Genomic DNA, 27,848 nt, shown 5'->3' on the forward strand with positions numbered 1-27,848 from the left:
ATTTTTCAAATAAAAGTCATAAAATGTGGTTTTTTTTCAATTTTTCACCATGTTTTTTTAATTTTTTTTATAGTAAATAAGATGATACGATCAAAATAATGGTATCTGAAGAAAGCCCATCTTGTCCTGAAAAAAACAATATATAACTTATGTGGGTACACTAAATGGGTGAGGAGAAAATTACAGCTGAACACAAGCACCACAAAAGTGTCAAAACAGCCTCGGTCCCACAGGGTACAAAACGAAAAATGAGCCCGGTCCTTAAGGGGTTAAACACTCATCTACAGACACCAGACGGCTTGTTTTTCCCTCAGAAATCGCCCACTGTATAAGACAGCCTCAGGTAAGAGGTGCAATACTCATGGACAGCTTTTTTTTTTTTTTTTTTTATTGGAGCCCGAGGGGCGTGCTCCTGGGTGCCGCAACTGTGCACAAGGCAGCAGAAGCCAGACTACGATAGCAAGTTCCCTCACGGAGAACTCGGACAAATTCCACCCCCCCCCCATGGGAGGGTCGGATCTTGAGTCTCACCCCGAAGAGTGAGACTCCTTGCTGGCCTTATTGAAGAGAGGAAGGGGCCAGAAGGCTCCCAATCCTCCTCCAGCAAAGTCCAGACTTCACTGCCTCTAAAAAGAAAAACAGTGTCCAAAAACGTGGTTACAAAAACGTGTGCCAAAGAATCGTGGGGGCCAAGCCGTGAATTTCGAAAGCCAGGTAAAGGGGGTAAATTAATCGGCACTCGTGTAAAAACGATGTAAAATCTTAACCCCAGGACCAGAAGGTACACGGGGAAAAGGTAGTGCTGGAAGGCCGCCAGTGAGAACGTGCGCTCACCGTATGCAGTGGCGTGCAATACCACACACGGTGACTCCAGCATTTCTGCCGGGGCAATTCCACCTCAGGCTCCATTGCTTTCCCGAACCCTAAGGCCAGAGGACCAGTGTCATCCCCCACCACCACAAGGGGAACTACACTTGATCTTAGCCAAAAGGCCGAGAGGCGACTAGGAACCGCAGCAACTGCTCTATCTGATGTTTTTTTACATTTTGGTAGTAGAGTTAACCCAATATACCGTATTTGCTTGATTATAAGACATAAAGAAGAACCATGTTTATTGAATTTTTGTATTTTACAGTAGATGGAATACATTAATTACACCAAGTAATGCATTGTTTTGACTGCCTTCAGGTGGCAATGTCTATCAACATTTCACAAGGATCTTCACCATTATCTCAGCCCTCCCGATTAAATGGTGCAGTAAGCAGGGAACCCATGGAGTGGACACCTGACCTCAGCAAGTTAAACGAGAGATTAATTTCAGTGGCTCCCATCCAGATGATGCCAAACCCTCAAGCACTTGTGTTTACCCATAATACAAAGGCGCAACAGAAAACAAGAAAGCGACAGCAGTCTGTTAAATTGGAACCTTTGGTAAGTTGTAGGAAACAAAACCATTGAATCCATTGCTAGAAATGCTTTTTGTTTATCTCTCTTTCCCCATCTTCTCTACCAAGTAACATGTATTTACTAATGCGTCAGATAAGCCCACTTCTAGATAATTTTAATCTCCGGATATTTACTAACCTTGCTGGGCTAGCCCTGTTGGTGTACTAAACATGACACCTCAGACTCTGGAGAGTCTTATTGAATCTCCTTTTCCTTCTCCTTCTGTGACTCTTCCCTGGTTTTAGTTTCAACTAAACTCAATGTGGACACTGTTAACCATAGAAACTGGAACATTATCAGAAAGTGTTAATCTTGCTTTGCAGAGAATATCAATATCCAAGAAAGTGCTTGTGAATTTTAACTCCAAGTTTGTGTATATGATCCCTTTTGGGTTACTTGTTAAGATAAGGGTCCTCTCAAAGAAGAAAATGCGTATTTCTCAGTGTTTGTAGTAATCACAGAACTCAATCTTTTTGTAAAGCCTGTATTAAAAGCATATCAGGATCAGCACCAACCTGAATACATGTACCAGAAGAACCGTGAGGATTTAATAAGTCGAGGTGTGCTTCTTCGTTCCACTTCAGTGGAGAAAGATCAGAGAGCTGGGTCCGTGGAACCTGTTGCATTCCCTTTGAGGTTACCTTCTCTTCCAGATGACTTAAAAGAGAAACAGGTACTGTTTGTTCTGTACATTAAACATTTTTGTTTGGGATTTGTTACATATATACCGATATATGCAGCCTTGATATATTAGGGATATGGTGGGGTGGGTCACCAAGGTTCTGGCTGGTGTCTTAACAATGCAAATTATGTCCCAATCCAAAAAAGTTGGTGTTTCTATGAAATTAGCACAAGTAATATGTGCTTGTATTTGTTCAGATCTAAACACATTGTTTCACTCCAAACTGTTTTATTATATTCTAGTTGCAACTGGATTACAGTAGAACCATATCCCCTACTCCTCCTAAACAGCCACGGACAACTGTAACAAGAACAAGCTCACGCCAGAAGCTTTCCTCCCCACCGTCGCTAACAGTTGACACAGCAGGAGATGTAATTAAGGCTAACATCAAAGATCCCTTGCATATCATCAAGATACTACAGGAGAATAAGAAAGTTGGATTTCTTTACATGACCCCTGCTGTCCAGAAATCATCAATTCAATATGATCCATATAATTTGAGGTATGAAATAATATGAGGAGTTGCAATGGTGGTCAGAGCAAATGGCACCTACAGTGAGGTAAAAATGAAGTTTTTATATTGATCACAGGTCTGCAATGATATATCAGATCTAAATATAGACCTCTGTAGATTCCAGAGGTTTAACTTTTAAGATTTTTAGGACTGAATAAACAGCATGGTTCCAACCAGAGTTCAGCTGAAACCCCCAGTTAGCTTCCAAAGCAAATATCATATCAGGTTTGGATTTCATACCTGCATTTAACACATAAAAATGTATGTAGAGGTAATAGTTTTTGTTAACATTTTTTTTTTTAGAATTGTGAACCATAAAAATATCAACAAAAATGACTACTACACTATAAGTGAAAGGGGAGTCACCCACATGTGTGATGGAGAAGTCTTGTTCCTGGACATGGAGCGCTGGAAGCAGGAGTATCTTTACCACAAAGCATTAAAACAAATACCTACTTTTGCGCTATTCCGTAAGTGGAAGGCCTTTAACGTATGGAGAAAGAATGTCCGCGCCAAGAGAATCAGCGAATGTCGCAAAGCTCTGCAGGAGAATCTGTTTATTGTTAATTCTGTAAGTATTTCGCAAAATAAAGGGATTTTACAGACTGCAGCTAAACTACATGCTAAAGTTGTGTTTTGTTGGAAAATGTACACACAGTTGGCTTACAAACACACCTAAATACTGTTTATTAGTTTATTTAGCTTATATTGTTTTCTCTTTTAAGATTCATGGAAAAAACACTTAGTGCTCTATGCATGTATGAACATAACCCTTAGTATAAAGTAATAGTTGTTTAAAATGTGCCATATATGAGAATATTTTGGTTTTGCCATGGTTTGTGGCAATTGAGATGAAGCTTAGCCTTGAGGAAGAAGGGCCTTCACAGTGAAGGCAGTCATGTTCCCATGTTGAGTGTATGAATACATCCTGAATTACCAAATTATATATATATGTATGTGAGGCCGCGGTGTGCTCCAAATATCAAATAATAGTATTGCTTTGCCTTTTTCTCCCATTACCCCTATATCGGGCCAGGCCCACTGAGCAATTCAAAATCGGAACAGGATGAGGCATTTTACCTGGCCTAGATCCAGCTATCAAGGCTTATTCTGCACAGACTGTATAATACAATAATGCTGACACTTGAGAATTTACTATCACCTGAACCATTGCCTAGTATGGTGGCAGCTATAGTTAACATTCTATGTGATGCCACCACTATACTGCATTGTAAAAATGATTTGGGTGATGTTTTTTGGGATGTGTAGAGGGCAAACCCAGACATTTTTATAGCTTTAATTTTGTGCTGCAGTTTATTTGAATGTTTGAAGCTAGAAACATTTCTACATTTTCTAGTTCAAAGGGTATAACCATTAGCTGCTACGCAGCACGGAGATGGCCACTGTAGTTAAGTATGTATATACGTGTGTACGTATATAGATTCTTTCAAATAGGAAGCTGGCATAAGTCCACTTTCCATCTCATTCTCTGTTGAGATTAAGCTTCACTAAAACTGATGAATATTTAGTTTGAACGTAGGTAATTAATTGTTATGTGTTTTATAATAGATGTAAGTACCTCCAAAATAGGTCACTGCAGGCAATTATCTAGAAGGGATATATCTCGGTATTTGACACCAGTGAGTTATTGGAAAACTTAATGGATTTGTTTGGTTGTAAATCATATGAGTGAACTTTAAAACTGTTAAGGTGCATGCTACTTTTGCTGGAATGTGTATGAGGAAGCTATTGGCAAACACAATAGCTGGATTAAATGAATGTTTAACAAGAAAGGAAGTGCCATTAATTGTGCTTATTTACAAAAATAACAAAGAATTAAGATAAGAAATGGTTTGCCTTTTATGTGTTCCAGCGGCAGACTGGAAATCATATGGGGTAATATTAGACAAATAATTAAAATATATATAAATATGTATAAAAATATATAAAAATGATATACCTATATATGCGTATTAATTTTTTTCTCATTTTTATAGTATAGCGTAGTATAGTGTGTGGTAGCATATACTATGGTGCCGTACAGTTTTGGTGTAGTATTGTATAGTACAGTGAATTCAAGTATAATATGGGAAAGTAGAATAAAGGATAATAGTATAATGATAATAGTATAATAGTATGATATAGCATGCTAATGTGTGGTATAGTATAATATAGTGTAGCGTAGTTTGGTACATTATAATGTAGTTAGCATGTACAGTATTTATTGCATTATTCTGAAATAGAGTCAATATTACTTTTTGCTTTTCTTTAGTTACAATAAGAATCTAAGCCAGAAAAAAAATGAAAAATACACCTCCGCTATTCGTATTTATAATCAACAGGTTTAGTTTTTTTAAACAATTGTTAAACCTAGGTAAATGTATGCTTTAATGATGTACATCATAGTAAGATAAAAAGGAGTTAATATAACATAATAATACAAGATGGTAGACAGCAATGAACTTGACAACTTTTTTTCTTTCTCTTTAAGTTTTTGCGCCCTGCCATCCTTAACATTCAGGAGATGTGTTACCGCATCAGTGACATGAGCCTTTGCCGCATTGAAAAAGGATACACATATACTTTGAGTGAATTCATAGACAAACAGATAAAGCAAATGGAAGAGGTATGTTAAATCACTGAAATAGTTAGTTTTTCTTGGGCTCTTAAATAAAGCGCAGACTTTGATGCTCAGTTTATAGTTACAAACTAAATGATATTTCATGCATTGGTGACAATTTACATGATATGCAACATTTATGTTTTTGTAACTCCATCATGTTTGTACATGGTGGACTTAAAAGTATATTTTTTACGATGTGCTAACCTGCATTACTGTATACAGCATTGTACCTTATGATCAGAGAAAATGTTGTTGTTTTTTTCTGGAGGACCTCACTCCCGTCCAGGCCAATAAATATTTGCCGAAACCAGGCCCGGACTGGGACAAAAAATAGGCCCGGGCATTTAAGCCTGAGCAGCCCATTTTTATTTATTTATTGTTAAAGCCCACCCTTCATGCACCATTTTTGCATTTACTCACTCATTCACACAAATCATTAACACATTCATTAATGCAGTCTCACAAATCATTCAAGCAACACATGAATTCATTAATTGTCATACGCATTCACACAATTCATCCACACATTTATTCATTCATTCTCATACACATTCACACTACCCCCTCTCCCCATCTTATCTGCCCCTTCTCACTATGTTCCCCCTTTTCACTATGTACCCCCTTCCCCACTTCTCAATATGTACCCCCTCTCACTATCTTTCCCCTCTCCCTATTTCTCACTATCTAGCCCCCCTCTGCCCCTTCTCACTGCACCCCCCTCCCTCACCCTACTTACCTTGTTGCCGGAGCAAGCAGCAACTGCGACCGGGCCCGCGGCAGGGCCGGATTGATTTAGGGGCTGATGGAGCTGCAGCTCCAGGCCCCTAACTTAAAATAGGCCCAGTCAGGACCGGACTAACTGGGCCTATGCGGCCTCTACGGCTGCATTAACGGAGGGCCCCTTAAGCCTGCCGCAACTGCGACCGGGTCCGCCACTCTAAGGGGCCCGGAAGCCCCCACCAGGGCCGGCCTTAGGGGTCTGCGGCCGCACAGGGCTTAAATTAAAACATAGTCCGGTCCTGACTGGTCCTATTTTAAGGTAGGGGCCTGGAGCTGCAGCTCCATCAGCCCCTAAGTCAATCCGGCCCTGCTGCGGCCCGGCCCACCAGGCAAACGCCCAGTGTGCGCGATGGCCAGTCCGGGCTTGGCCGAAACACATTGCATAAAAGATGCGCAGAAGGAATGCATTCAGTATGTAAATGCTGCCTAAATACATTGTTATAATATTATTTAAATGAATCACTACATCTATGGACCACTGGTGAAAAGAAGGTACATTACATTTTATTTAGAGAGCTCCAACGGATGCTGTAGTGCCATAGCAACAATTACAATAACATTAAAATTGACAATATACAAAATATATTATACCATTAACATGCAATAAGATGTACTTTTACTGAAGGAGAAGAGGGCTCTGCCCTACTGTGTTACAGTAATATAAAACATGAATATGTGTTATCTTTCAGGTAGCAAACCGCTTGTCAGAGTTCAGAGATCTGGCTAAAGAAGTTGTTAGAAGTGCCTGTCGAACAGCTTTACTAGAAGCCGGATTCACACCTGATGACTACTCGTATGATTCGGAGGGTATAACTAAAGTATTGTTTAACTATAACACAAGGTTAAAGAACTAGCCCTACTTACCTAAGAGGTAGATCCATTTTGTCTGTCCGTGGAACCAGGCAATTGAATATTAGCTTCATCTATTTTTTTTAACAGTATACTATATGACTTAAGTTTCCAACTACATCATTACAATTCTCCACCAGCCTTTCACCTATATAGAAAAAAATACATTACAAATTATTGTTAGGTTATATACAGTAGGATATTGGCTAAAACTGTTTAATGCCTAATATAGAATGGCAATTTTCCCCTTAAAGTACAACAGACTAAATCATTAAATTTTCCCCCCAAATTCAAATGTATTTCTTGTTTTTCTGCTGATATATGACATATGCATTGTGTCACCTAGGTATAAGCACAACAACTGGTCAGTCGGGTCCTGATACACTTGGTCTTCCTCATTTTGATGGAGATCTTTTTGGAGAATCATCCGACAAAATGACTTACACGGAACAGGCCAACAAGAGATCTCACTGCACGAGGCTCACATGGTGGGTATTTCCAATTAAAAAAGCTGTTTATTTGTTTATGAGAGTTCCTTTAGTTTTTTCTGTGTAAAATATGTGTCCTCTTCTCACTTTTTTTTATTATGGACATTATTAATAATAATAATTAAAATTTCCAAACTTAAGTATATTTCCCTTTGTATCACCCTCACACACAATCTATCTATCTATCTATCTATCTATCTATCTATCTATCTATCTATCTATGTGATCTATCTATCTATCTATCCATCTATCTATCTATCTATCTATCTATCTATCAGAACAGATAATTGATGGGATATCTGCATGATGCAAGTTTTCATCGGTTTCTTTCTTTTTTCTGTTAAGCTATATTCGTTTAGCTGACTACCTTATAGTCAACACCATGCACATCCTCACAGTGAATTCCATCGCCACTTTATTAGCCTGTTTGGTGGATAAAGTGAAATGCACCCCATCTGTTGCGGTTATACACACTTGGAATGCTGAACAAAAACACGACGCAACAGGCCAAAAGGTAAAGTAATTTCAAAGGTTAGAACTGCCCAGCATCCTAAAATGTATCCTTGTTTGTTCAGTGTGTAGCTTGAGTTTCTATCTGGAGAAACCTAATGGGTAGTTGTTTGCAGCAAGTCCCTACCAGTCCCACTTTAACACCGATTTGGGCTGAATGATTTACAATAGGAGGTAAAATATGTACACATATATTAGTGGCTATCTGCTATTTAGCCTTTGTATAAACAAGAGCCCATTAGATGTCTACCAAAGTTTATAATATGCTACTAGCAGCCGTATACAAACTAAAATGAATAGTATTATTGATCGCCTAGCTTTTGGATGTTCTTCTGATTTTATAGGCAGCAGTTGAATCCCCACTGCCTGCTCCTATATCAAGAGGGCCTACTGAAGAAGAACAGACATCAATGTTTCTCTCGGAAATCGCGATTGATACACAGTCACTTTGGTTTGAGCCATGCGTGGATGATTTTCAGGTTTGTTTTCACATTGTCCTTCCAGTTACCCACTGGGTGACCCTTCCAAGCTTATTTATTCCAAGTTTATTTTGAAACTCCATAATTTCAGAGGAAATCATGCAAAAAAAAAAAATAAAAAATAGCTAGCATCCGACTAAACATAATACGGCAATAATGGTCCTAAGTAAATGCGACTAAATAACCACATTTAAAAAAAATAATCGTCGTTAGCACAGGGAGGATGAATTAAAGAATAGAACAGAATAAGTCTTATGTTTGTCTGGAATATAGTTTACCTGCTCAAAGCAGATTGTTAAAGGACAAATGTAGTGAGAAAAAAGGTCTTTCTTTAAATGCATTAAACATTAACAACAGCATAATTGCAGTAAAACTTTAATGAAAGGATCAGGGGCGTAACTAGAAACCACTTGGCCCTGGTGTGAAAATTGTCCTAGGGCCCCCCAACATCACCAATCAACAAGTCCCACAGTTCCACCTTTTCCCCAAATCAACTTATAAGTGCCATCTTTGCCCCCAAACAGCTGGTCTCTGTCATCATTGTTCCAAACAGCTGGTCTGTGCTATTGTTGCCTTCATACAGCTTGTTTGTGCCATCATTGCCCCCAGACAGCTTGTCTGTGCCTTCTTTCCACCTTGCAACATACTCTGGCACACATATGGGAACACACTTACACATGCTTACACATACACACTCACTCCCTCTTACACCACTTATATATACACATTCATGTTCACACGCAAACACAACCCATACACATCCATGCATATACACACAGACACTTACACTCTCATGCCAACACACTCCATCTCATACCACGTACACATAAATGCTCACACACAAACACTTGCACATGCATATTTATGCTCACATACATGTATTCTAACACACAAACGCACATTCATACTCGTACATACAAATTCATGTTAACATACACTTAGACATTCATCCTCACATACACTCATACATAGACATTAATGCTCACATATACATTAATGCTCACATACATACAACCATACATATCCCCTCCCTCCCACACGCACTTACGTCTTGTGCCTGCACCCCATTTCCCCTCCTGCAGCTTTAGGTCCAATGCTCGCACACTGTGCTTGCAGCCTCTGTTTCACCGTGGGCCACGTAACGGAACGTAATGTGAGCCAGCTGCGTTCCTGTTACCCTGTGCCCAGTCCATGTCAGAAGGCCCGGGCATCACAATGAATAGTGGCAGCCATTTTGCTTATTGGCGGCGGCCATTTTGTGCATGACTTTTAAATGGCTGTTGTGCTAACTTGAGAGGAATGTTTAAGACAATTAAACTTTAAGGTGGTAATTACTATACAACATCCATGTAGACTTCAGTGTTTGAGGAGTGCTAAAGTGTTTTAACTTGTGTGTGTAGTTTCTAAGACCATATTGACTAACTTGACTGTGTTTATTCTTATTTAGGTCTGGCTAGCAAATGTTAAAGTAGAACTAATAAGAAATATACTCAATAATGCCATGAGTAAAAATTAAATATTTTTATAGTGAACCCAACACATATATGTTAATCACGAATCAGTTGTGAATATTTGAGAGCGTTCTTGGAAGATTTATTATCTAAAATATGATTCTCTTACTATAGGATTCTGTTGCAGAGGTGGTTAGTCAGTTTCAGGGAACTGTGTTGTCATTGGCTAACTTAGTGCCAGATCCATACTTTGATGCTTTTACACGGCCTACTATAAATAATAAGCTGGAGGAAAAGACTTGTGGGGATGGCCCAAGCCTAAGCACAATGTTTGAAGACGACAAGCACTTACAATCGATCGTTTTTCAAATAAAGGTAAATATACATAGACACATTTTTATTGTTAATGTTCATGTACAGATTGTTATGGGGGAAAAAGATTGTCTTTATTGTGTTTTTGCGGATAATTTTTACTTATTAATATGCTGTCACGGGAGCCAAGGGTCTTTAGCTGGCATCATGTCCATCTCAGGTCCTCCAGGAATGGTCCTATTAACCTCACAGGCCTCAGTCTTCAGAAGTTGAAAGAAATATAGCTTTTTGTAGGTTCTTGTTATCAGCTTTTCCCACCCAATAAAGTAATTGACTACTAGTACCAAACAAGCACTCATTTGTTAGCATCAAAACCAGGTCTTTTCTACACACTGAAACATCAGGAAAACAACTAAACAATGGTTAATATCTTAAATAGGGATTTAGAACAAATTAACCAATAAACTGAGGAATTAACACAAAAGCCACCAAAGATGCAAATGATGCAAATTATTGCCACCCTTGGGGCAGGGATAAGGTAGCTTATGGGAAAATTGATATGGGCACCCAGTTTATCCTTTATTGTATGCCGCCACTTCCATAATGCCTCCCCAGTAAGCCACAAAGGCCCCTTTACTTTACATGACATTTTATTTATACAGAGCAGATTCTGTTGCTTTATTGGAGAGTGAAAATTAACAATAATAATAATGTTGACAATATAAACATTTACAATAATTAACAGGGGGCTTTGCTCTTGCAAGCCTACAATGTATTGAGGTGGTTGAGGGGGCATGAGAGAGAAAGGGAGGGACTACTTGGGCAAGGGTTATTTCATTGTAGTGAGGGTCATGTGTAGAAGACAGTAGCCTGGAGATCTTTAAGCTAGGAAGGACTGATGGTGTCATTTGAGAATTCAGACAGTTGGTATTAGGAGAATTTTGGTGAGCGATTAAAGTTACAAAACATAGGAGCCAGTCTTACAGAACAGGGTAATGTATTCCATGGAATAGGTACAGCAAAAAACTGGAGTCGGTTGTTGTAGGTTAAGTGACCTAGTATGTGGAGTCCAGGAGTAGACAGGGGTGGTTGTTATGGGGATATAGGCTCTAGGGAAGCTTTTTTAAAGTAAAATAATATATTATTTCCTGCCCTGCTATATCTTGAGTGTAACATGTGTTCAGCTATACAAATCCCCTTCCATCATTGAGTGAATTGGGCAAATGTGACAGCAAATTTTTTCTGTAGCATTGCATGCAAAGATTTCACAGTCGCCATCTTAGCTAAGGACTAGACTAACATAATATATATTTGCATGTTTAATTACATTTTATAATTGTGTTGACCATTAGGTTTCGTACGTGACATGAATTTACTCTATTTACATATATGTATGGAAATTCAGTAGTACAGCTGCGTAAAGCATTGGGGGGGGGGTCACAGAACGTGTGCTCTTACTGAAGACCTTTGTTTAGAGTGTCTTATGTGCTTGTTCCTCTATTACAGGAAACTATACAATCTGCGTTTGATGCAGCTAATGTATATGGAGACACATTTGAGAGGTTTTGTACATTTTTCAAAGAGAATGAAAGCCTAGATTTGGATGCACTGAAGCAAGAAGAATATGGTATGTCCCTGTGGTTGTTAATTATACATGTAATTGAAAGCATGCTGAATCGTATTAGTATGGTTCAGAAGAAATGAAACTGAATGAAGGTCACTTTCATTACAAGTTTATTCAAATTTGCTAAAGGGACAGTATATAATTACCTTTCCCTGTGGGAGTCCTGAATCTCTTGGTTTTTCTATGAGATACACTTTGAAAAGTTGCTAAGCCCATCACGTATCACAGCTGACAGCACATGGAAAAACACTCTGTCTAGAATTTCTTTGGAATCATACCCACCAATCCAGCCTCCGCAGCTTCTTCACTTTTCCTTCTTTCTATCTCATTGGTTTCTCTCTCCTTTTAATTGAAATTCCTCCGCATTACTGCAGATTTACTGTAATTTGTAAATAGCAATTGAATTCTGCAATCCAAAATTTATTTTTAAACACAGTCAACGCGTATTATCTAACCCTGTACAACGTACTCATATCTACCAAAGGAGAATGCCTATACATCCACATGAAACGACTACAAATAAAATAAAGCATCCAATAATCATATAAATACTACCTAACGTAGTTGTTATTGTAGATGCTGTAGTGGCTTAATCTGAAATTGCAGCCTAGTGATAATCGATCCCCTCTTTGTTTAATTCTCCAGAATTTTCTGTGGTTCTGCTTCTAGATCTTCACTATTGTCCTCAATTTCTTCTTGTACGTATTTCTGTACTTTCCAAAAAGTTTCGGATTACTTTAGTATGGCAGTGGATATATCTTTATTATAATATGCTATAGCTCTGTTGGGAACTTATGCTGTAAATATTCATTCTGCAAAATGTTAGTTCCTTCTTCAAATGTTCTCCTAGTTGACCATATATGTTTATGCTTCCTCTCAGGCCTGGAAATGTATTTTTAAGTTGTTGCAATCTCTGTATCTTGTGACACTGATTCGTCAGCTTCTTAGATGGTTATTCTTACTTAATACTTCTCATATTATATTATTAAAGACCCACTAATGAGTGTAGAGTTAACATATATTTAAAAGTAATAATTATCTATTGTATCTTTTTGCTTCCTTTATTTCTTTATGAACTACGTGTTCTTGTCTCATACATTCTTTAGCTGTAGCTGAGGGTTCTGTATGTGGCTTGCCAAAAAGCTCGCTAACTAAAGGCCAGCTTGTATATTCATTACATTTGCACTCACATAAATGAACACGTTACTTGCGTTAACTTGACTAGGGCAGCGTCGCGTTGATGTAAATGGTAAAAACAAGACGTGTTTGCTTGTGAATTGCAAATGCAAATTAGAACTGTGGGGTGTGCAAGGTGAAATGCCAGACAGCACTTCCCACCAATAAACAAACAACAATTAATGTAGGGGTGTCATAAAAATATAATATCCAAATATACCTTATGGGAGGGGCTGAACACATACTGTGCCTCTCCCCATACACCCCACCAAGGAGGGGATAGAAGGTAAAATATACCCTTGCCTTGGGGAACATAGAGCCCATGCATGCCCCCTTCCCATTGGGATGGTGAGTTAAAAATAAATTCATTCTTTGGAGAGGGATATTGCCCACCTGTACCTATCCTCCCTGTTTTGTCCTCTGTCCTATGAATGCAGTGTTTACGTTAAATTAAAAAAATATATACATAAATATACAATTAAGATGTTTCCTAACTAAGCTTCCAGCTCCAAATTCCTTGTGTAGGAGGGAGGAAGCGCGTGAAGTGCTCCTGTTCTGGTGCTTGTTGTAAATGCATTCTGTCTATGTAGTTGTGTTGTTCGCTAGATTTTTATTTATAACATTTAGGTCAGATTTTCATTTATAACATTTAGGTCAATTTTTTACCTTTTAAGTAGTACACTCTGTTCTGGCTTTTTACAATCATTTTCTATTCTAAATTTTTATTCCAGAAAAACATTTTATTATATATATATATGTTCAATCACTTTCAAATGCGATTTCATAAATTATAAAAATAATAAAAAATAAATAAAAAATTTTTGAAAAACTCTGTAATTCATCCAATGAATTAGTTAAATGAAATTTGGTTACAAACAGAAAGCATACAAGGCCGACTATTAATATTAGACCAACCAATGTACAAAATACTAAACGCTTCCTATTGTTTTCAAACAGGAGTTGATTTTTTTTCGGAACGCCTAGATAAATACTATAAAGAACACAAGGATGCTCTGGCTATAACACAGAAAAGAAATTTGGGATTATTACTTATTGATGCCAAGAAACTAAAGGAAACATTAATCCCATCACCAAAACGATGTTTAGAGGTAAAAAAAAAAAGAGAAGAACGCAAAATACACATCTGTATTACCCTGCTATCAATATAAAAGACGATACACAGAAGCTTTTGCACAGAAACATGGTGACCATGTGCAGTATACTTTAGATGGATCTGATTACTATGGTTTTCCCATTATTTTTTGTTTTTTGCTTCCTTTGGTTTAGGCTATACACGATATACTTCCCGGTCTTGCCAAGAAAAAAATGGATGCTATTATAGCAGAGGCCCAAGATGCACAATTCAAACTCGAGTTTTATCCTACTACTACATTAGATTATGTAAACACGTTAATATTTCTGGACGAGATACAAGAAAGAGTAAGTAAACATGCCATCTCACAGTTTCAAGTTGAAAAATGGGTATATATGATATACCGGTAAATCTAATAAAGGAACAGTATGAAGTAAAACATTAGGCATGCCCACGTTTATAAATTTCTTTATCAGTTTGTTTCACCTTAAACTTCCTTTTTATTACTTTCCTGCTAGTAGTTAAAGTACATTTACTTTTTAAAAATCCTCCTCTCTAGTTGGTTATTGCACAAGCTTCTTATGATCTGAAGCCACATTTGCAGGTCACAATTTTATAATCCCATTGTTCGTTTGGACACCTGTAAGGTTACATGAGACAAAAGACTATAACTATATACACACACATATATGTATATAATGTAATTGCTTGGTTTTCAGATTAATACTCTTGAAGAAGACTCTAATGTTGTATCCCAGATGTACCAGCTCATTGAAAAGTACCAAATACCTACGCCTCCAGAAGATTTTGCTGTATTTGCCACCCTCAAGCCATCAATCATAGCTGTTCACAATGCCATCGACAAGTCCGTAGGCGAGCGAGATGGCAGCATAGAAAAATTCTGCCGTTCTCTAGATAAAGATATAGCAGAGCTAAATAGAGAAGTAAAGGAAGTGAAGCAGCAATCTCAGGTATGTCTCCCAAATGGTCGAAAATGCACAATTAAACATTAACAAACCAAACTCCAGAAGCAATAGAATCAACTCATTGGGTTAAAAATGTTAGTTGCACAGATGGTTCTGTCTCACCACCACTGTAGCCAACCTTGTGAAACCTAAGGTGACTTGATTTTGGACTATGGCACATTGTTATGTAGGCTTAGATTCAACGCTTGCTCACTGATGTAAGGTTCAGTACATGCTGAGCACGCATGGATTTATATATGGGTTCCACATGATTCAACTGCACCCTGTTAAATGTTACATTTATGCATCATATAGTTTCATCTTAAGAATGTTAAGCTTAGGAAAGGCGCTTTATAATGCCTGTAATTTCCTGTAATAAAAATTATGCGTCCTCTGCTTTACTTATTCCCGATGTGCTATTAAACCATAGGGAGAGCTGTGATGTGCTGACTACAAATCTGTAGCATGGCTAGGGGACAGTCTCTTCAGGGGGACACAATGGTGTATAAAATTATTTTAAAAAAACAAACAAAAGGACTTAAAAACATTCAAAACATTTGAACGGACAAACATGGTTGTTTAACTCAAGTTGGTATTGAATCAGTACTGTTTTTTTAACAGGATCCACAGATACTGGATATTACAGCTGATCAAACAAAAGTAAAGCAGATATTAGCAGATTTGCAGGCTATTCTTGAAGAGTTGCAGAAACGGGCGTTTCAGTACAAAACGTACCAAAAGAATTTCAAGGTGAAGAGAGTGTGCATGCTAATTGTAAATTGTGTAAAGAGTTCAGCTTTATGAACGTCTTGATTTTTTCTATACTGGAATCATGGTTCTAGTTAATTACTTTTGTTACAGTTTTTATTTTTAAACTCAATTGGCCAAGCTTGTCTCTAAATAATACTGGTTTGGATTTTTAGGTCGAAGTGACAAAATTTGATGCTTTGGAAGAAATCAGTGCAGAAATAAAACTGAAGCATCTTCTCTGGGATTCACTTTCAGAATGGGATGTTCTCCAGACTGGGTGGATGAAGGTAAGAAACTCACATCTGTCTCTATTTAAGTATTTTGGGGGTATATGGGTTAACTATAACCACAAACTACTTTATCTTTTTAGTTACATTTTGACAATCTGGATCCAGAACAGCTCAATTCATTAGTCCTTAAATATGCTAAGTTTGTAAGTCAGTTGGAGAAAGGACTGCCGCCAAACAATGTAGTGCCACAACTCAAAGAAAAGGTGGAAAAGATGAAAGAAAAGGTATGTTTTGTTTGCAGTTAGTCTACACTGATTGAAAAACCCTTAAAAATGGTGTTTGTGTTACCATGTATGTTAAGTATGTATACACACACAATAGCCAAAAGCCAACTTTAGACCTGCTTCAGATCTAAATAGTAGATCTGCTTCAGATCTAAAAAAATATTATTTTTGCATCATTCAAAAAGGATACTCTGTGTTCATGACAACAATTGATGTTAAGCTAATGGCCAATTTGTTAAGCATGATGATCTTCAGGCATATTGAGAATAACCACATGGCTATTATTTCTAGTAATGTTATTATTTAATTATTAAGTCATTTGAATGTTCTGTGCCTTGGAATTCCAATCGATTACAGCTCCTGAAAGGTTTGTAACATAATAGCTAAATGGTTTAGTCGTCAGTTCTCATTGCTATACAGTTGCATAATGCAGTGCACAGATGAGTTACATGAAGTAAAGCATGGCAAGGCACATGGTTACAATCAAAGATCATATACTGGGATAATATAGAAATACATTGAAAGGGACATCAGCAGTGCTGTCTGAGCATAATATATTGCTGATTATTAAGGATTTACACAAGATATATAAAAGAAATAATCATTTTAATGATTGAGATCTCTGTATTTTAAAAAGGAAATTGAATGTAAAGAAATGATTTCGTATTCATATGTAAATGACATTTTAGCTCTTCACATTTGCTCCATGATTACACAGTTACTTTGTATAATGCTTCCAACCACTGCATAAGCACCATCCTTTCTGAAACAGATCTTCTCTTTCATGTGATAATGCTGCCTCGGAGTATAGATATACATGGACCTTTCTACCTATCTGATCCACACTTGTATGCGATTGACTAAAGTCAAGAAAATTTAGCATTTACATCTTTATTCCAATACGAAACATCTACTGTATAGTAATTTGGAGGCAAATCGTTTTGAAAATACCCCCCCCCCCAAAAAAAATGTGTATAATTTTCCCCTGCAGGTTCCAGTGATCACAGATCTAAGAAATCCATTTTTGAAACCAAGGCATTGGGCTTCTTTAGAACAGATTATAAATACATCCCTGACAGACCCTGGAGAACCCCTTTCTCTGGAAAAGCTTATTGAAATCTGTGCATTTGACTATGCCCAAGATATACAGGATATATCAGGACAGGCCTCTGGAGAAGCTTCATTAGAGACAATACTGAAAAAGGTACAGTGTTTTCATTTATATCACATTTATGTTTGGAGTGCCAACAGACTCCCAGATGCTATTACAATAGGGAGACAGTGGAACATTAAGACATAGTTACACAGAAAGAGAAAGCGGCCATGTTCCGGAGATCTTACAACCGAAGCATTAGAGGTGTGAGGATGATTTGGAGTTGGAGTCATGGGAAGAAGTCAGCGGCCTGGAGATCTTGAAGGTGGTGAAAGCTCCTTTTCTTACAGAATGCAGGTTATGGTTTTTTGGAAGACAGATTTTTTGTCTCTCTGAAAGTTAGAATAAGTGGGGGGGAGTCTGACAGAATGTGGTAAGGAATTTCAAAGAATGGGTACCATGTGGCTAAAGGGGACAACGGCTGAAGAGACTCAAATTTTCAGAAGAGCAAGAGGGCAGTTTGGATAAAATTTACAGATAAGACCAAAGATACTGTACTGTATATGGAGTGCAGTGTTGTTGAGGGCTTGCTGGGTGTGGATGAGGAGCTTAAATTTTATACTAGAGGATATAGTCAATACAGGGACTGGCATAGCTTTTAATTTAATATACACCCTAGGTCACTCATAATTTACTTAAGTACACCAACAGGCATATAGTAATACTGAGGGGTTATCTATGATTATTGTTTTACTAGATTTATTCTCAAATAACGTTATAGACTTTTTAAGTTATTCAATCCAGCTTTATATTGAATGGGTAAAATTATAAGAAAAGTGCGGTCCTCTGTGAATGGAGTCAAGGACTGCGACATATCCTCTTCTTAGCATAGGACACAGCAGGGTTAAATGGAGATAATATATTATGAATGTTGTAAAAATACCTAATAGACTAGAAAGGCTTAGACAATATGAAGAAGTTGTTTTTATTGTATATTAGTTACACCTATAATTCTCCCAGACAAAAGGCTTAGAAAAAAATTATTACCATTTTTATTTAGGTAGAGGATTCTTGGAAAACCACTGAATTTCTTACTATTCCTCATCGTGATTCTAAGGATGTGTTTATTCTTGGAGGAACAGATGATATTCAGGTAAGTTGTTGGCTGTAATAACGAGTACACTAGCTTTGGTTTTAATGCTGCAGAAATAATACCTTATTTCCTTGATTATAAGACAAGGTTTTTTCAGAGAAAATGCTCTGAAAAATATCCCTCGTCTTATATTTGAGGTTGTCTTCTACTCAGACCTCAAATAGTGCTGCAGTGCTGCAGGGGACCCGGATCCTCCTCTCTGGCAGCCTCTGCTGCTGCCAGCATTTCCTCTGGGGAGCTCCGGCATCACATGACCTTCCGGTGCTCAACCATAGAAGCCCCAGCAGAGGTGCCGGCAGCAGAGGAGGTTGTCTGTGCGCATCCCGCATCCGGTGAACAACCTTCCGCCGGGGCTATGGTGGAGCACTGGAAGGTCATATTATGTGGGCTCTCAGTCATAGAAGCCCCGGGTGAAGTACCGGCCAGCAGCAGCAGAGGGTTTTATTCACTAAGGTGTGATTTTGCTATGCATAAAGAAAGGATTAATCCTTGCTAGTTTCTCTTACAAGAAGCGTTTAGCTGGAAAATTCATAGTTCAATCAGTGGGTGGACTAAACAAATCTCACTGATTTAAATATGCCTTCATAATTCATAGTGAATTTAAGCGGTATCTCTTCTGTAAAGTCACCTTAAAACTCCTGCTATTATTGCAAGAGCCAGTTGCTTTGTTCTAAATTTTAACATAAAGAGCATTTTGTGAGATTAGCATGTTGGACAGTGATAGGATGGGCTTGAAAATGTCTTATCCCACTCAAGAATTATAGTACTGTATTAAATGTTGAAATAATTCTTGGAACTTTATTAAGTCAAAAACATTTTTCCAGGTTCTACTTGATGACAGTACCATAAATATATCGACCATAGCATCATCTCGTTACGTTGGGCCGATCAAACCTCGTGTTGACGAATGGCAAAGACAACTGTCTTTGTTTAATCAGACTCTAGTAAGTATACCTTGTTTCTTTAATGTCTTTTTAATGTATTTTTTTTATATTTGAAGGTTGATGTGCCTTTCATTTTCTCACTTACTCCCTCTGCGTGTTGTCATTGTATTTTCTCACCTTTGGTTTTATTTTTCTCTTTCTAATCTTTCAGTTTCTACTTTTTATAACATGCATATGACCGAAAGTATGTGGATATCCCTCCTAATTATTTCGTTTAGGTGTTTTAGTCACACCCATTGCAGACAGGTGTATAAAAAGCACTTAGGTAGTCATCTCCATAGACAAACATTGGCATACTGAAGAGCTCAGTGACTTTAAACATGGCCCTGTCATAGGATGCGACCTTTGCCACAAGGCAGTCTGCCCCGGTCCACTGTAAGTGCTACTATTTTGAAATTGAAGCATCTAGGAGCTCAGCCATAAAGCGTTAGACCACGCTCACTCGCAGAGCTGCTAAGTGCTGAATGACATAACAGCTCAGCTATGATACCGGAGAACACGCTCACTCACAGAGCGGGGCTGGTTAAGAGCTAGCGCGTAAAAGTCATCTCTCTTCTATAGCATCACTCACTACAGCGTTTGGTGCAGAAGAACTGGACTGGCCCACACAGAGCCCTGACCTCAACCCCATTGAACACAATTGGGATGGATTGTAATGCTGATTGCCAGACCTTCTCTTCCAACATCAGTGCCTGACCTCACATATGCTCTTTTGGCTGAAATTCCCACAGGCACGCTCCTACATATAGTGGAAAGCCTTCTCAGTTTACTGTTTTCTGTTTCCTGTCCTGTTCAGATCTCAACCTATATGAGATGTAGATAAGTGTGATATATATCTATATATATATTATAATAATATTGATATATTCTTATTTCTAGGATGAGTGGCTGACTTGTCAAAGGAACTGGCTCTATTTAGAAAGCATCTTCAGCGCTCCAGATATTCAAAGGCAGCTCCCAGCAGAAGCTAAGATGTTTTTACAAGTGGACAAATCCTGGAAGGAGGTCATGAGGAAAGTAAACCGTTTGCCTAACGCTCTTCGAGCTGCAACTCAGCCAGGTATCCAAGAATACTGTTTTGTGGTGGTTTAAATACTCTGATCATTTGTTTCATGTTTGCAATAAGTAACTAATATATATTACTATACACAGGTCTTCTGGAGACATTTCAGAGTAACAATGCGCTTCTTGATCAAATTCAGAAATGCCTGGAGGCTTACTTAGAATCAAAGAGGGCTGTCTTTCCAAGGTCAGTATGTTTCTTTTAATTTTCTTCATCAATCCTAATAATTAACCCCTTAACGACCTTTGCCGGTTGAGGACCGTCACGGAAAAACGGTCACTTAACGGCCTTTGACGGTCCTGAACCGTCAAAAAATTAAATAAGCTTAGAAAGTGATCAACGATCACGTTCTTCGCTTAAACAGCGTTGCTGTAATGCCTCGATGTCGAGGCATTCAGTAACGCCGAGATCGGCATCAGGGGCCATGTCTGGCCCCTCCCCGGGGCGTCAACATCCGCCATACATTGTATGGCGGCGGATACGCCCGTTTTAAAAGTGTTTAGGAGGCGATCAACGATCACCTTCTAAACTTAAATGGTGTCGCTGGAATGCCTCGATCAGCGACACCAAACACTTACCTCTGGAAGAAGTGCTAACATTTAAAAATAATTATGCAGTGATGTCACTAGAGGAACCATCCAGTACCAGCAAAATGTGTAAAAAAATATTTTTAAAAAAGTATTAAAAAAAATAAAATACAAAAATAAAGTTTATTATTTTGAGCAAGTGCTAAAGTTTCCCAAAAATCTCAACAAAGAGTTAAAATAAAAGCACTTCAAATACCCAAGGGGTGTCTAATAATAAAAAAAAATGGCTGATAGGCAATGTTCCATCTAATTTTTCTTAGGTGGCGTGCACAGAAAATTTTTCTTGTGTAAAAATTTTCCCAGAGACAAAATTTTGTGCGCACAATATCCGCACCGCATAAAGTATCCAAAAAAATATATTTTTTTCTCTTTTTTTTTTTAATTGGGAAAAACAGTTGTGCGCTCAATTTTTGCATGTGTGCGCTCTCTAAAAAAGCTATGTGCGCGCGCACAAGCGCACAGCTTAGAGGGAACACTGCTGATAGGGTAAATTGGAGTGGCCGAGCTCCAAGATAGGGCATAGGTACAGACTGACCAAAATGGAGAAAAAAGGCGCACTTCCCAAATGTGGCATTTTAAATCTCAAACAACATGACAAACCCATGCATGTGGGGTATCACTGCACTCAGGAGATGTTCCTGAACACACATCGGGGTGTTGTTTGACAGTGACATATACCAGCACCTGTATATCTATAACTAAAGTACAATTTGTGTGAAAAAAAAATAAAAATGACTATATAATGGGTGCATGGAAAGGGTTAAAATAACAGCATTTGAAATACCCTGGGGTGTCTAGTTTTCAAAAATATATGGTTTGACGGGTTAAACTGAGTTAACCGGCTTCAAAGATATTCCAAAGAGGAGATGGAGGCAGAATGACCAGATGCTAAAAGTCTGTGTTGCCTCAAAAGTAGCCTTTTACCAGCCAAACAATCTAACAAACCCATGCATGTGGGGTATCACTGCACTCAGGAGATGTTCCTGAACACATATTGGGGGATTGTTTGACAGTGACATATACCAGCACCTGTATATCTATAACTAAAGTACAATTTGTGTGGAAATTTTTTTTACAAATTACTATTACAAAGTTTGACAAAGTGTGGTTGTATAATGGGTGCATGGAAAGGGTTAAAATAACAGCATTTGAAATACCCTGGGGTGTCTAGTTTTCAAAAATATATGGTTTGACGGGGTTAAACTGAGTTAACCAGCTTCAAAGATATTCCAAAGAGATGGAGGCAGAATGACCAAATGACCACCTGAATTATGCATGCCCCAAAAGTAGTCCTTTACCAGTCAAACAATCTGACAAACCCATGCATGTGGGGTATCGCTGTACTCAGGAGATGTTCCTGAATACACATTGGGGTGTTGTTTGACAGTGACATATACCAGGACCTGTATATCTATAACTAAAGTACAATTTGTGTGAAAAAAAAAAAAAAATTACTATTACAAAGTTTGACAAACTGTTGCATGGAAAGGGTTAAAATAACAGCATTTGAAATACCCTGGGGTGTCTAGTTTTCAAAAATATATGGTTTGACGGGGTTAAATTGAGTTAACCGGCTTCAAAGATGTTCCAAAGAGGAGATGGAGGCAGACTGACCAGATTTGTTAAAAAAGGTTTGGAAATCATAAAACGCTGCTTGTACTTATTGCACTATAACTTACAAAAAACAGCAAAAAAACATAAAAACATTGGGTATTTCTAAACTCAGGACAAGTAGTAGAATCTATTTAGCTAGTTTTTTTACTTGCTTTTTTAGGTGAGTAAAAGATTTTTCAAATAAAAGTCATAAAATGTGTTTTTTTTCAAATTTTCACCATGTTTTTTTTTATTTTTTTTTTATAGTAAATAAGATGATATGATCAAAATAATGGGAAAAACAATATATAACTTATGTGGGTACACTAAATGGGTGAGGAGAAAATTACAGCTGAACACAAGCACCACAGAAGTATTAAAAGCCTCGGTCCCACAGGGTACAAAAAAGAAAAAATGGGGTTAATTAATATATTACTTGAATTTCATTCAGGTAAGATATTAATGTTCTATTTAAAGCAGTCTATTACCTATCCTGTAACACGGTTAACCATGTGCCTCTGCTCTTGTAATATAATTAAAAATAATAATTATGATTAATGTAAGTCTAAAGTGTTAATCATAGTGTGCTTAGTTAAAGGTGACATACACACCCCCAAAACAAAAAATAACCAGAAAATAAATACAGCCCTATATCATTCTTATAAAGCAAGTTCACAAGTTATATGTAGTAGAGGGAGTTATACCACATTTTAATATAATAATACTACTGAATAGCATCTATAATGTCAATTACTGTAGCACTTACATTCTCTGATCAGTCTTGTGGATACATTTCAAACTTATGAGAGTTCTATACTGTACTTCAGTCCTAAAAATAGACACTTTAGTGCCTATGAGAGCTGCGTTATCCCTTAAAAAAGTTTTGGCCTACAGATGCATGGGGGGATTCTGCAGGGAGGGGGTATGTATGTTTGTGAGCATGAATGCGTATGTACACATGTATGCGAACATGGATGTCTATATATAAGTGTATGTGAGCATGAGTGTCTATGTATAAGTGTGTGTTAATATCATCCTTGTGAGAACGTTTGGTATATACCAGCAAAAATGTGTGTTTGTGTGTTAGCATAGATGTGTATTTGTTGTGTTTGTGTGTGAGCATGAATGTTTATATAAAAGTGGTGTGAGAGGAAGTGTGTGTTACCATGAGTGTATGTGTGTAGTGAGTATGAGTTGGTGTATGTATAAGGGCAAAAAAAGTATAGACAAGCTGTTTGGGGCGCTGGCAAGCTGGGGGCTAATATGGCACAGGCAGACTGTTTGGGGTTAGTATGGCACTGATATACTGCTTGGAGGCAAAGATGGCACTCACAAGTTGTATGGGGACAAAGGTGGTGCTGTGGGACATGTTGCTTTGTGAAGTTGAGGGGCCCCAGAGCGTTTTTTGCGTAAAGGGTCCCTATGATTCTAATTATGCCCCTGACAGAGCATAAGTGATAGGGGTAGGTGGAAGGTATGGTGGGCACATGCCTCCCCAGTGGGATTCATTGTCTTTAACCCCACGATACAGTTGGGCAGGCGATGGCACATAGGTTGTCTCCATGCTTCCCCACTGGACTTGGAATGGGGGCAGAGGGGGAGGTATAGGTGAGCTTCATGCCTCCAAATGGGTTAATTTATTATTTTTTTAACCCTGTCATCCCATTCGAAATGGAAATTTTGCCCCAAGGTTTCAATTATTATATCCCCACCTATAGCCAAAACCTGGCAGAACCGTTACTTTGCTGTGTTAGAAGGACTTGACTGCTTCCGAGCACAACTCTTCATTCCGTCGTGTTGAGGCTAAATTGCAAGCTGAATCTAGATAAAACAAATAAATAAATAAAACTCTTAATGTAACAAAGTTTAGCTTACGCGACTTACAATTATTTTTATACAGATTTTACTTCCTTTCAAATGACGAGCTTCTTGAAATTCTGGCCCAGACGCGCAATCCTCAGGCAGTTCAGCCGCACTTAAGGAAATGCTTTGACTCTATTTCTAAACTGGAGTTTGCGGTAATGCCATCACCAGGGGATCAAGAAGTGGTATATACCAATGACATCTTAGCAATGCTGTCCCCAGAAGGAGAGAGGGTAAATGATTTTGTTATAAAATGTATTATTATTATTATTAGATTTGTATATAATTTCATGTGCATATTGTAGTTTTGCTCATAGTTTATATGGTCTTCTGTGTACTGCTTTCCTTAGGTTAGCTTGGGCAAAGGGCTAAAGGCTAGAGGCAACGTGGAAGACTGGCTTGGAAAAGTAGAAGAAGCAATGTTTAGTTCTCTGAGACGCCTAAGCAAGGCTGCTATTGCTGATTATCAAAATAAAAACAGAGTGGACTGGGTTGTTGCTGGACATCCATCCCAGGTAACTGTAATTAAAGTGTTCTTCTCATGATGATCTGTATGTTTTTTTCTGTTTAGTACTCCTTCAGTTTCATGGTTACCTGTACGTACTCATTAGCATTGTTTCTGGGTTCATGAAGCTTGCAAACTTATTTTATAGTGTAACGAAAACAGAAACTGTGTGAAAGGTGCGGTATAAATATGTTGGAACACTGATAATGTTTAGGATGTAAGTTTGTGTTCCTTTAAGGACCACATAGCCTTTTTAAAACAATTTGTACCTCCACGCACACCACGTGCTGCCCTATCTTAGTATAGATCTCTGAAAACCAATCTGAACACAACTGGCCATTCGATTGCTATAATAGAAAATAACAGCAACAATTGCATTGTAAAGAGTCTCATCTTTGCCTCTCTACTTCACAATTAGTGAAAAGTTGTAGATGTTTAGTTTGTTTCAAAGTCAGAAATAAAATTGCGTGATCCCTTTCTATCACTGTCCAATGAGTAAATACACAAATGTACAAGTAAACTATACAAAAATATGGTATATGTATGCACAGGCCGTCCAGATTGCGGCCAGAAGGGACACTATGGAGTGCTGGCCTACCATCTCCCCTCCAATAGCACCCCCTGATTCCTGACCTCCACAGTCTACAACTATGTAATGAAAAAACCTTTGTGTGGCCGCTGTTAACGAGACATTGGCCTGGAGCTTCAGTAAAATGAGCCCCAATGTTAATCCCACCCTGACAATTATTATACCTAAAATGTTCTTTTGTTTAGGTACATGTGCTTTTAAGACAATAATTAAAAACCATCCTTTGCTACAGATATAGTGACAAAACAGATGTTTATATTTTTTTCACAATGTCCAGTAAGAACACTATGCCAGCCACAATTAGAGAGAGAGAAGATGCACAAATTCAAAAACCACAGTGCATCATTGATTACAACAACCACAGGCGTGTACATCTAGCTGATCAGTGCCTGGAGCCATAGCTTCTGCATAGAAAAAAAATGAAAGTTTGCCATAGACTTTAATCACATCATTACCCAGACAGGATTCCTCTTATTTCTTGCTAAAGAAAACCATAAAAGTGCTACAGAGCTTGCTACAAAAAAAGCGTCAGCTCCCATTAACTTCGCTGCCTCTCTCTACCCGGCCTGTACATTGACAATTGCTTTCACGGCTATCACTTAATGATGTCACGTTGCAGTGTGTGTGTGAGAAACATTTTTTTTTGCCACAACCTCTGGAAGAGATGGATCCATACAGGGGGGACAAAATGATCTTAGGGATTTACGGGAGTAACCTAATTATGGTGCTGCTATACTGCCCCAAAATGAGGCATGGATATACCTCTGAAAACTGAAATGCACATTTTCGCTTCTTGCACAATGCAAGAACTGTCATAGGGAACAAACAAGCCTTGGTGGCAAGTAGGTGGTTGCTAACTTTAAAAATGCTCATGTCTGATGGTCTTCATCCTAAAATAGCCAAATGTGCCCAGCTGAACAAGATATAATGAATGGTGTTGTTCAGTTTTAATTATCAGTTGGTACATCACACATTGCATGGAGATAGGGGGCTGCTGGATGGAAATAAAACGGATGAATGAATCCAAACAACTGAATGCACAATTGTAATAACTGATCATACCTCGTAGGAAATGATGAGAAGAGACAAGAAGTTTTATTCATGCATTTTTGTTCATTCTCTGTAGGTTGTATTGACGATTTCCCAGCTTATGTGGTGCAGAGATCTCACTCATTGTCTAGAGGGCGAAAGAGAGGACAACTTGAATTCTGTGGCAAAGTTTGAAAATGTTAACTTTGAGGTGAGCTGCTGCGGACTTTTTTTCCTTCCTTGCTTTTTACGGAAAAAAAATACTCTTGGACTAAGAACAGTAAGAAATTGCTATCCGCATATTCATGACATGTTGACTGAGTGATTCTGGTGCACAGTTATCACCACAGCACACAGTAGACTGGTCTAACTATCAGGAACATTCTATAAGTTACTAAGATGTTAAGACGCCTCAACAAACCCTGCAACAGGATGTCTTTGCAGTTAAACATTATGCCTTCATCTGATTAGACCTTCACAAAATTGATTATAATTAATGATAATTAAATAGTTAAAAAGAATATCGATCTTAAGTGTTAGTTGCAGATTCTACACGATTGTAGCCAACCAGGGGTCGGCTGGCACCTTTTGTCACATGCACACACTCACTCAATTACAGCTTATCATACCTGTCACTTGCCTTCCCGTCAGCTTGCGCGCAATGCCAAGCTACCACTGCAAAGTCGTACAATGTCACAAGACCTGACCCCGCACAGTGCCCATTTCCCAGGATGGACAGGCTCAGTGTTAGGAAAGGTTTCAAAAATAACAAAAGTAATGTTTCTAAATTTGTGTGTTTCGTTTATTTTTTAGAGACTGAATGCCTTAGCTGGACTTGTCCGTGGACAGCTTCCTAGCTTGCACAGAAACATCATTACTGCTCTAATAACAATTGATGTCCATGCCAGGGACATTGTCAGTGACCTTGTAAAGGACCAGGTAATCCAACTTCCATCCATCAGTGGTTTTAAAGAACTAGTGATTTACTTATTTCTCATGTACTAGGCGCTTGTTGTACAAATCAGTTATTGTAGAACTCTCCGGAGCTTTAAAGTGAAGTTTGTATACAATAGTAGGAAAACAAATTCATAAATGAAATTAGATTACAATTTTTTCATCAACCTGTCGTTGTAAATCCATTCCTTAGCACGGAATTTTCAGTGACCTTATTCA

At 38.1% G+C, this 27,848-nt stretch overlaps 1 protein-coding gene across 1 annotated transcript in view; it reads left to right on the forward strand.

Moving 5' to 3' along the window:
• Positions 1-27,848, forward strand: part of LOC149284299 (dynein axonemal heavy chain 6-like) — a 117,668-nt gene that overhangs the window by 22,651 nt on the left and 67,169 nt on the right. Inside the window, exons 5-30 of the mRNA XM_089496884.1 lie at positions 1,189-1,431; positions 1,928-2,133; positions 2,391-2,630; positions 2,946-3,213; positions 5,134-5,272; positions 6,739-6,863; positions 7,264-7,382; positions 7,728-7,901; positions 8,275-8,371; positions 9,997-10,197; positions 11,641-11,761; positions 13,892-14,043; positions 14,222-14,374; positions 14,747-14,998; positions 15,614-15,742; positions 15,916-16,029; positions 16,113-16,256; positions 17,248-17,460; positions 18,410-18,502; positions 19,327-19,446; positions 20,326-20,506; positions 20,599-20,695; positions 24,590-24,785; positions 24,903-25,067; positions 26,773-26,886; positions 27,489-27,614. Of these exons, the coding sequence (XP_089353010.1) occupies positions 1,189-1,431; positions 1,928-2,133; positions 2,391-2,630; positions 2,946-3,213; positions 5,134-5,272; positions 6,739-6,863; positions 7,264-7,382; positions 7,728-7,901; positions 8,275-8,371; positions 9,997-10,197; positions 11,641-11,761; positions 13,892-14,043; positions 14,222-14,374; positions 14,747-14,998; positions 15,614-15,742; positions 15,916-16,029; positions 16,113-16,256; positions 17,248-17,460; positions 18,410-18,502; positions 19,327-19,446; positions 20,326-20,506; positions 20,599-20,695; positions 24,590-24,785; positions 24,903-25,067; positions 26,773-26,886; positions 27,489-27,614 (4,182 nt within the window). The remainder of the gene's footprint in view (positions 1-1,188; positions 1,432-1,927; positions 2,134-2,390; positions 2,631-2,945; positions 3,214-5,133; positions 5,273-6,738; positions 6,864-7,263; positions 7,383-7,727; positions 7,902-8,274; positions 8,372-9,996; positions 10,198-11,640; positions 11,762-13,891; positions 14,044-14,221; positions 14,375-14,746; positions 14,999-15,613; positions 15,743-15,915; positions 16,030-16,112; positions 16,257-17,247; positions 17,461-18,409; positions 18,503-19,326; positions 19,447-20,325; positions 20,507-20,598; positions 20,696-24,589; positions 24,786-24,902; positions 25,068-26,772; positions 26,887-27,488; positions 27,615-27,848) is intronic.

This window comes from Sceloporus occidentalis, unplaced genomic scaffold (assembly GCF_023333645.1).
Source record: "Sceloporus occidentalis isolate IW3139 unplaced genomic scaffold, rSceOcc1.0.p SCAF_95, whole genome shotgun sequence".
NCBI lineage: Eukaryota > Metazoa > Chordata > Lepidosauria > Squamata > Phrynosomatidae > Sceloporus > Sceloporus occidentalis.